A 9,638-nucleotide genomic window follows, 5' to 3' on the forward strand; every position below is an offset into this window, starting at 1 on the left:
CTTACCCTGAACACACCTGGAGTATGGGTTGGCAGAAGCCACTGCTTTGCCCACGACCAACATTTTCTTCTTCCTCCTAACTTTCAGCCGGGGCAGGAACTGGCATGTTACCAAGTATTAATTATGGTCCTGGATTTTGAGAATTCAGGGGCTGGATTCCTACCAGCCAGTGGGGAAGTCACCGGGGAACAGAAAAGAGGAGATGAAAGGATTCCACATACATGGTGGGTGAGTGAACCATCTTTCTGGATGGAGTGGAAGGGAAAGACTTTGCGTAATTGCCACAAACCCAAGGCCAAGAAATAACGTGCCAAGTTACACTGTGTGTCAAGAAACCTTGTTATTCACTCACTGTGGGAGAATCATTGTCCTAGCAGGTGAAAAGCTGGTAGGATTTATAGGCAGACAGAAAATTCTGAAAGTAACTGAGTTAGCTCTGTCTTCACAATAAAGTGGCCTAAAGATATGCTTTTAGGAAGAGGCAGGGAGGGTCAACTGGTACCTTAAAGGCTGGGGAAAGGCTGGGTTTTAGAAAAGAGTGTTTGGGAAACATCCTTTGGTTCTCTCTGGCCTCCATTTAGAAGTACCAGTTTGATCATTGGCAACTTCAGTTAAAAAATATCTGAAGGGGATTTTCCTGCTGTAGTGAGACAGTGTAAGCAGAGAGAAGAATTCAGAGAGAAATAGTTTAATTAAGATGTTAGGCTCTGGGGCATGGTCACCTGAATTTGATTCTTCCATTACAACTTGCTAGCCGTGTCACTTTGAGCAAGTTACATAATGTTTTTAGAACTTTTTTGCCTTACACATGGGGTACCTCATTCACAAGTTTGAGGGTAGAGCCTTTTGACAAATGAGAGAGTAACTCAGTGGGAAGAAAAGTCACCTATGGGAGAATCTGAGGCTGGAGTTGCCACGCGGGGGAATATTTATACTGTTCCCAGAAGCTAAAACAATTCCAGATGCCCCTCTCCAAACCCAAATAAGTGAAATTTAAAAATGTTTTTTTCAGAATAATGGAAGATCAGAAAAGGGATCAGATGGTCCGGGGTGTAGCTCAGTGGCACAGGGCCTTCCTGGCAAGCTTGAGGCCCTGAGTTCAAGTCCCGGTACCAAAATCTGAAAAAAAGGACCAGAGATACAGTGTTGAGTAGAGGCCATGAGACAGCAGCTTCCTGTAGGGCACTGTTTCTCCCACAGCCACTGGGACATGCACTGGCTTTGTGTGACATTCGGTGGGCTACTCAAGGAGGGAAAGAGGCAGGCCCTTTTTGCTCCCTTCCTTCCACATGTCCCCAGCAACCTCTGCCACTAACCACTGGGAGGAAGCCCTCTTTCCTCACACGCGTAAGCAGATGCCACCAAAGCCCAGTTTGCAAGAGCCGAGGCTGTGGGAAAAGCCTGCTCTCACCCAGGGGAACAAAGTGGTTATGAGCTGATCCAGCTAGTTCCCTCGGGGTGAGCTGCGGCACCTAAAGAAAGGACCAGGAGACGGCCTCAGGCGAGAGGTAGTATTTCCTTCAGTACGTTCTGCCTGGAGTCAAGAGGGCCAGAGATGAAGTTCTGAACTTTAAGGATGTTGGTAGAGTATGTACTTTTCCTTTGTTATGGGAGGCCAGATGGAGGCTGCCTCCTGGGGACATTCAGTGTTGGTGTCTTAGTTTAGTGCAGTTACTATGAGCAGGCAGTTAGAAAGGCCTCATAAAAGGCCTTAAATAAAAGAAAAGAAAATAGCCCAACCAGGTTAGGAGCTAATTCAAACAGCTAAGCCAAGTGTAGTGATGCAAGGGTAAACTCAAGAACAAAGGCGAAAAGCTAAATTAGGCTTTAATCTCTCCTCTCTTTCTCCCAACCTAGATCTAGTATCAAGAAAACATTAATAATGTAAGACAACCGGTTTCTTTTTGAACTCTTTTGAACTCATCTCCTCTGAAACAAGTCCCCTGATCCTGTCCCCTACGCACTCTGTCTGTTTTAAGGCCAAGACAAAGATCCCTGATTGAAATTTCCATTTGGAATCCCCCCATAATAGATTTCTATTATAAGCTTTCTCTCACTATTTCCAATAAAAGCCTGATAACTTCCTCCTTTGGTTGGTGGCTTCCTTCTTTATCATTCATGGAACCACAGAGCTTGGTTCATCAGGGTAACATTGTTGGAGGTCTCACCAAGATCTGAGATTAATAGGAGGTAAATCCCAATAGGAGTTTTCTTTTCTTTTCATTTTGCAATATGTTCTTGGTAAACCATGTTTCCATTTAGCAAACAGAGATTTGCACTTTCTGTGTTTCCATCCTGGGCAGATTTACAGCCTATGTCTCTCTGTCATTTCCCTGGAGGTAGGGCAGATTTGGGGAGCAACATACTTCATACAAAAATGCAGGGTTTCGCCTGCCATTTAAAGGCAACCAACAAGGCTGCTGTTCTCCATTCCGGAAGGACAGGTTTCACTGGGGCAGTGTGGCCTGACCCCCACTTCCACACTCCTGGAAGGGAGAGTTGAGCCTGCTATGTCTCCGTTTCCTTTCCAGTTTGATCCTCTGCTAGTGAGGGAGCAATTTTAGCCCTTGATGTTCTCAGTCTTTCAAGATTGAGAGGAATGATGGCTCTTGGTGAATCGCTCCATTAAATGTACCACAAACATGATGAAGAGGAGCCTCTGTAGGGCAAGCGCAAGGACCCAAGTTTGATCTCCAGTACCAAACAAACAAAGAGTAGCCTCTTTCGTTGCTAAAGACTTTTAACTCCAAGTTTTTCCTACTCCTACACTCTCTCTCTCTCTCTCTCTCTCTCTCTCTCTCTTTCTGTCTCTGAGGCATGTTTTATTAAGACCAGAGAGGCCTACTCCAAGAAAGTTTTATCCCAACTTGAATAGGGCTGGGAACTAGCGAATATCTCCATCCCTTCTGTCCCATCCCCCAGGAATGTGTTTGAACAGGGAGGACTGACTGGTTTTACCATGAGGTCATCACAACATAGAGGCTCGGGTTTGTAAAACCAAACACAGTTTTCAGAGACCCACAGCTCCTGGTGTCCAGGGGACCAATTTTCTTTTGTCATGGTTTTTCTCTGGAGCATATCATTAAGCTGGCAACCAGGTTCCATATTGAGAGATATCCTCACAGAGGGCTGAGAAAAGAAAAGCCTATAGCTAATATTAGCCAAAGGATGGGAGGAAATGGGGACACTAGTACCAGTAAGAGCTGCAGCATAGGGCTTGGGGATTTAGCTCAGGAGTGCTGCCACATGCCTAGAAAACTCACGGTCCTGAGTTCGATCCCTGGTACAAAAAAAAAAAGCTACGGTTCAGTTCTGGTCCCACTTCCTCAAGAACTATCGGCTTGCTGGTGCTGGCACTGAATGGGTCATGCCTAAGGGATGCCTTAGGTAGAGACAGGACAAGCAGGGATGGGCAAGGTTAGGCAAGGGTGTCTCTCCTTCCTTGTTTTTCAGTATGGGAAAGCTCCATGTGAAACTTGGCTTTCCTCCCTTCCTTGAAATGCACACTTAATAGCTAAGATCGCCTTTAAACCCTAGATTCTCCCCTACCAAGAAAAGCATCACCTAGTCTTTTTCTACAGCTATGCTTGAGCATCTCCTGAAAAAAAATTTTTTTAAAGTAACTGCCAAAAGAAAATGTATAAATGACAACACTATACCTTTAAAGGTCCGTCCCTTTGGAAGGTACATTTGCATAAAAAACGGCTGTGGCTATGCAAAGGAGCAGTTTTTTTTGTTTTGGTTTTTTTGGGTTTTTTTTTTTGGCATCAGGGATTGAACTCGGGTCCTTGCACTTGCAAGGCAGGCCACCGAACTGCTGAGCTAAATCCCTGGCCCCAAAGGAGCAGTTTCTGATAGTAAGTCTAATATGGTAGGCCCTCGGGAGCCTGCACAGTGTTAGCAGCCATTCTAAAGATTAAGGCAAACCACTGGCCCAAGACCCTTCTTCAAGCGGTCCTTGATTTCATGGCTGGCATTCGAGGGCTTTTCTCTTTCCCCTTCTGACTCGTATTGGTGTTGACTGAATACAAAAGGAGGAGAGGTTGGACAGAGCAAGGTAGCAGTTGTCAGCAAAGGCCTTTCCTGCTCCGAGTCGGGGGTGGGGGGGGAACTCTCCTCCCTCCCTTTCTCCCCGCTATCCCACTTGGCACCCTGTCATCACCTCCTGTGAGAGCCTCACCTGCTGTTAGGTCCGGGAAGTCTGTGGCTCTAGGAGGTGACTCAGCGAAGAAGAATCCACCTCTGCAGGTGCAGTGCTGAGCCGGAGCCGCCAATGCACCTGCCTGGCTGTCTGGGTGCAGCAGCCACAGGGGGGATCCTCTCTGGGAGCTGGAAGGCCTGGGGCCCTGTGTAAAGGAAACGTGCTCAGACCAGGATTCACAGTGAAATCTGGTTGTTCTCTACCTTAGAAAAGCCTTCTGCTCTCAGGGGTGAAGAGTGTGCAAAGAGGTTAGTCCCTGTTCTGACTGGAGGGGGAAGGGAAATCAACTGGGGGAGGAGGTGTGGCTTCCACTCAGTAATCTTCTGAGCCCTTCGCCGGTCTGAGGAAGTCTGACAGCCCAGGAGTTGGTAGGGGGTGTGTGTGTGTGTGTGTGTGTGTGTGTGTGTGTGTGTGTGTCTGAGACACATTGTTCTGGTCTAATTCTCTTGGCAGAATAGTCTTGTGGGAAGGGAGAGGAGGGATAGGACGATCAGCCCTTCCCCTCCCCTTTCCCTTCAAGCTCTAAGACAGGGAGCACTCTGTCCTCAGCCCACTGCAGGCACCTGGATGCGCCAGTCCCTAGGGGAAAGCAGAGGCCAGCTTTGATGGCACTCAGTCGACCTCGTGAGCACTGACTTTGCCTGCCCTTACTCAGAGGGTTTTCTTACACCTTACAGTCAATGTTACTTCTTGGAATCTGGCCTTTTAAACCAATCCTCCAGAAGTCAAACTCAACTGAGCTCAAGAAATCAAGCTGAACAATGAGGACTCTGGAAACTGGGGAGATTCTTGGATGGTAACTCATCTCTTGAATTCTGTGGGTTCACACCCTCCTGGCTCTCCTTTCTCCCTGGTCACTTTTTCTCAGCCTCTTTCACTGCCTCCTCATTCTTACTTCCTACTTCCACTAAATTCCTCCATGGCTACTTCTTGTGTTCAGAATGAAATGGAGCAGTGTACCGTGCCTCCCCAGTCCTCTGGGTCCTGGCTGTCTTGTTCTGTGTCAGCCAGTTGTGCTGTTTACGTCCTCTTTCCTTCTGGGGCCACGGGGTGACTGTACCTCCTCATATTCCTCAAGTGAAGATGTGACCAGGCGTGAACAAAAGTGACTTGAGAGTCAGTACAGTGACTATACTTTCTTCTCCCGCTGCTCCCAGTAGGGAAAGCAGTGTTGATGTAGTGGTACCAGAGACTGGCGAGGAGATTAGGAAGGCTGAATTGCTGTACCTGGAGGAGAGCTGCCCCGGAAACTTGCTCCAATGCACAGTGGACCTTTCATGAGCGAAAAGCAAGATTCTGTGGTGAGACTTGGAGGTTGCTTATTCCCCTAGCAAACATACCCCGTATTGACGATACACTCTCCAGTCTCTGCTCCCTCCCTTGCTTATAGGATTTGAATCACACCGGAAGTCGTGGGCTCCTGCCACACAGCAGGATCTTTTGTCCTTCAGTTATTAAACATCCTGTTCCCTCTGCCTGGAACTGATCTTACTTCTACTCATTGTTCACTTTCACTCCTACAGAGAACACACAAAAGGAAAAATAAAAAGTCCAAGTCTAAAAAACTCTATAAATCGGGAAAGGGGAAAGAGTTGGGCTGTCAGGTGGGAGGGAATGAAAGGGAAGTAGCCCTAATTTCTTTTCTTTTCTTTTCTTTTTCTTTTTTTTTTTTTTTGGTACCAGGGATCGAACTCCGGTCCTCGTGCTTGTGAGGCAGGTGGCGGAACCACTGAGCTAAATCCCTGGCCCCCTAATTTCTAACTTAACTAACATTTATGGAGCACTTGCTGTATGGGCCAAGACATATTTTACGTGTTGAGCCAATGAGACAAATCAGACATTTTCTGAGTTAGAGGAATTTATACACTTGGAGAGGAGATTCCAAAAGTGCAGGCTACTTGGGAGAGGAAGGCTCCGGAAGCCAATGGTACTTGTCATGAATGCTGCAGAGATTAAAGAAAACAAAGACTTAGAAGAATCCATTGAATCACAGCTGGTGATCGTCAGTCTTTGGAGAAGCTTGGAGGAGGTTGATGACTGAGAAGGTGTGATGAACTTTAAACAATAATGATCACTGCCTCTTACGGAGAATGTCAGGAACATTTACATACACACATTACTTCCAGTCCTTCCAAAAGTGAGCATTATCCACTTCGTCTTACAGATAATGAAACCTAACCTGAGGATTAAGTAAGGTAGCAGCTGGATCGAACCCAGGCACGCTGACTCTGCATTCGGTCACCCTAGAAGCCAGACAGCTGTGTCCTCAGATTCTCCAAACCTGCAAGAGCCTCTGGAACAATGAAAAGAGCACAGCTGAAAACACTGTACAAGAGAGGTCCCTTGTGGGAATCCTCTTTAAAACAAAAGCAAAGGACAAAGTTTTTCAGAGAGTTCCCTTGATTTTCTTTTTTGTTTGTTTGTTTGTTTTTTGTGAGACAGGGTCTCACTATGTAGTGAGACTGACCTGGCACTCACTATGTAGCCCAGGCTGGTCTCAAACTCACAGCGATCCTCCTGCCTCAGCCTCCCAAGTGCTGGGATTACAGGTGTGCGCCACCATGCCCGGCTCCTTGATTTTCATTAGAAGATAAAAAATAATTACTACAGCTTATTCATTTTCATGAAAGGGATTTCAATGAATCCCCAAATGGGAGGGAATTTCAGGATGGTCCAGGAGCAGATGTACAGAGAGAGAGAATCTGATATGAGGGAAATTAGGGTACTTCAAGATCATTAATAGAGTTAAACATTAACCAGGAAAGACATACTTTTTTCTCATCACTGAAGCAACACCTGCTCCATTTTGTTCTTAGATTTCAAAACTGGTATCTATCCCAGAAAGGACAGAAGTGATCCAAGTTAGGGTGCAAGAGGGACAGTGTGTGGGGAACACATATTTTCCAAACAGGAGTGTGTGTGTGTGTGTGTGTGTGTGTGTGTGTGTGTGTTTACATTCAGCCTCCATCATTATATATCTCCAATAATCGGAAGCTTTTCATGTTACACTCATTTGTAGAGAGCAAAAAGGGAAGTCTCGGTGACAGTTGACAGATGACCAGCCTTTTCTAAGGATTACTTAAACACTCCAAACAAGAGGGGGCATTGGCCTGACTCGCTGTACCCAGGGCCACCACACTTTGAGAGGCTCAAGATGAAATGAGTGAAAGTAGTGCCTTCTACATGAATGTTGTAACCTCTACTCCTAATGAATGTGGTGACCTCTAAGTGAGATGGCCCCCAGCCAGAGAAACCAGAAAAGGTTTTCTGAATTCTCAGGGCTCATCTTCTCCAGAATACCTGAGGAATCAGAAACTACTGACTATGAGTTTGCTAATGTTCACTGACCTCTGGGCATTACTAAGGCATTGCATTGGCTAAACTTCCTGCTTCATGTTGCAAACTTCTCCACATTTAAGGACGAAGCAGGTGTCCAGCAGGACTTCCCTCCCCAAGGAACAGACATCCTGGGCTCCATAGCAACGTCTTCTTATGTAAGCAGAGTGGTACTACACTGATTAGATAGCACTGTTTCATGGTGAACAATCTGACTTGCAAAATCTCTTGATCTTCGAAGGACAGTATTATATTTCCACTTGAAGTTCCTTTCCCATGGATCTTATCCTTGGGTAAGTCCAGTTCTTGTTTACAGTTCAATGCTGTCGTTGTGTTTGTCCCTTTAGTTTGGTGAGTTCATAGATGACTCAAGGCTGAGACATATGGCTGCAAAGAAAAGCTTCAGACTGGACCATATAGGCCCAGGTTCCGGGCAGCTTGGGAGATCCTGGGAGTTTTCCTTTGCGGGAATGGGTAGTGAGCTGGTTTGGCTGGCCTGTGTGAGCTCTTTGTGGAAGATGGACCCTGAATGCCGGTTTTCAGGCTGGGTGCCTCTGCATTTGTTGTGGTACTGCCCGCCCGATGCTGAGGCTGGGCTGCCTCTGGGATTTTGGTTCCTTGCTGAGTCTTTTGATTATCTTCAAACGAGTGTTGGTCTTCTGGAGGAAGCCTCTGGTCAGATTCCACAAGCTGGCCCTTGGGCTTTACTTGATGCGTGATTTCCTGGTGAAAAGTTCGGACTAGGCGGTGCATCTCTAGGTGTGTGTGCCATGGAGTCTCAGCAGCCAGAAGACAGTTTCTATCGGCTTCTTCCAGCACCCTCCCTTCCTCCAAAGCTGCCTCTTCCAGAGACTCTGAGCCCCTTCTCTCTTTGTTAATCCAAACAGCACTGATCATGGATTCGGCAGGAGTAGGTGTGTTCCTTCCTGAGAAGAAAAGGTACAAGAGCGTCATCAGTGAGAGGTTAATGCACAGTTGTCCTTGAGGGCGGGGTCCCCAGCCCCCAGACCGGTCCTCAGCCTGTTAGGAACCAGGCCACAGAGCAGGAGGTGAGCAGAGGGATAGGGTCCCATGCCTCACCTGTATTCAAAGCAGCTCCTCATGGTTCACATCACATGAGCTCTACCACCTGTCAGAACAGTGGTTAGAGTCCCACAGGAGATCAAACTTACTGTGATCTGTGCCTAGGAGGGATCTAAGCTGTCTGATCACCCCTCACCCAAGGAAAAATTGTCATCCCCAAAACTGGTCCTTGGATAGGGAAAACTTTAATAGCGAAAACCTAGGACATTGTCACAATGTAAGATAACTTCTGCCGTGTGCTCTGTTCAGAATTAATGGGCAACGGAGGCATCTAGTCTCCCTCAAAAATTTTGTAAAGTGAAAAGAACTATTGTTAGCTTTGTTGACCAAACACCCTCCCTTCCCCCTGGGCTAGAATAGGTAACTGAGTAAATCTTAAAGGTAACTTCCCCTAAGAAAGAATGGTGTCCTGGTTGAAATTCAACTGCTTGGCCACCATGTTCTGGGTATCAGCATTGCGAACTGTGAAAATGCAATGTAACCACCTGAATTAGATCAAGGCTGTAAAACTCTATAAAAGGAGTTGTAATCCAGTGGGGGAGTCGATCAGAGCACCACCAATAGGTGTCATTGATCCCCATCGATAGAGTAAACATTTTTATTTTACTTCCATTCTGCTGCCACACAGTAAACATTTTTATTTTGCTTCCATTCTGCTACCTCTCTGTGTGTCACTTGCCAGTTCCTTCCGTAACACCATTGCTTAGGGGGAATCGCTTTCAGGCCAAAGAAAGGCCATACCCAGAATGCAAAGGAGTCCAGACTCTGAGAATACTGCGTGAGCACAAACACACAGAGAAACACACGCAATCTCCCTGGCGCATTCTCACTCTGCCTCCAACATATACACACTCACACACAGTGACTCGCTCCTTCAACACAGATTTACTGAGCCCTTCATATGTGCCAGGTCTCAGCACTACAGCAGTGAACATTGAGACAAAACTCACACCTTCAAGCATGCGTCCAAGTACAGCAGAAAAACATTAAGCAACTATATATATAAATATTCATATAT

At 46.5% G+C, this 9,638-nt stretch overlaps 1 protein-coding gene across 2 annotated transcripts in view; it reads right to left on the reverse strand.

Moving 5' to 3' along the window:
- Window positions 1-6,050: 6,050 nt before the first annotated feature.
- CUNH9orf152 (chromosome unknown C9orf152 homolog) overlaps window positions 6,051-9,638 on the reverse strand; it is an 8,402-nt gene continuing 4,814 nt past the window's right edge. The window contains exons 2-3 of one of the 2 annotated variants that reach the window (XR_783319.2): window positions 7,550-8,463; window positions 6,051-6,494 (exon numbers count right to left, since the gene is read on the reverse strand). Coding sequence is in view for 1 of the 2 variants with exons in the window: in XM_010639306.2 (XP_010637608.1) it covers window positions 7,940-8,463 (524 nt within the window). In the remaining variant the exon portion in view is untranslated. Of the gene's footprint in view, window positions 6,495-6,744; window positions 8,464-9,638 lie in introns of those variants that run through there. The other variant, XM_010639306.2, reaches the window with a different exon arrangement.

Source organism: Fukomys damarensis, unplaced genomic scaffold, assembly GCF_012274545.1.
Source record: "Fukomys damarensis isolate Sample0158 unplaced genomic scaffold, DMR_v1.0_HiC HiC_scaffold_36, whole genome shotgun sequence".
Taxonomy (NCBI): domain Eukaryota; kingdom Metazoa; phylum Chordata; class Mammalia; order Rodentia; family Bathyergidae; genus Fukomys; species Fukomys damarensis.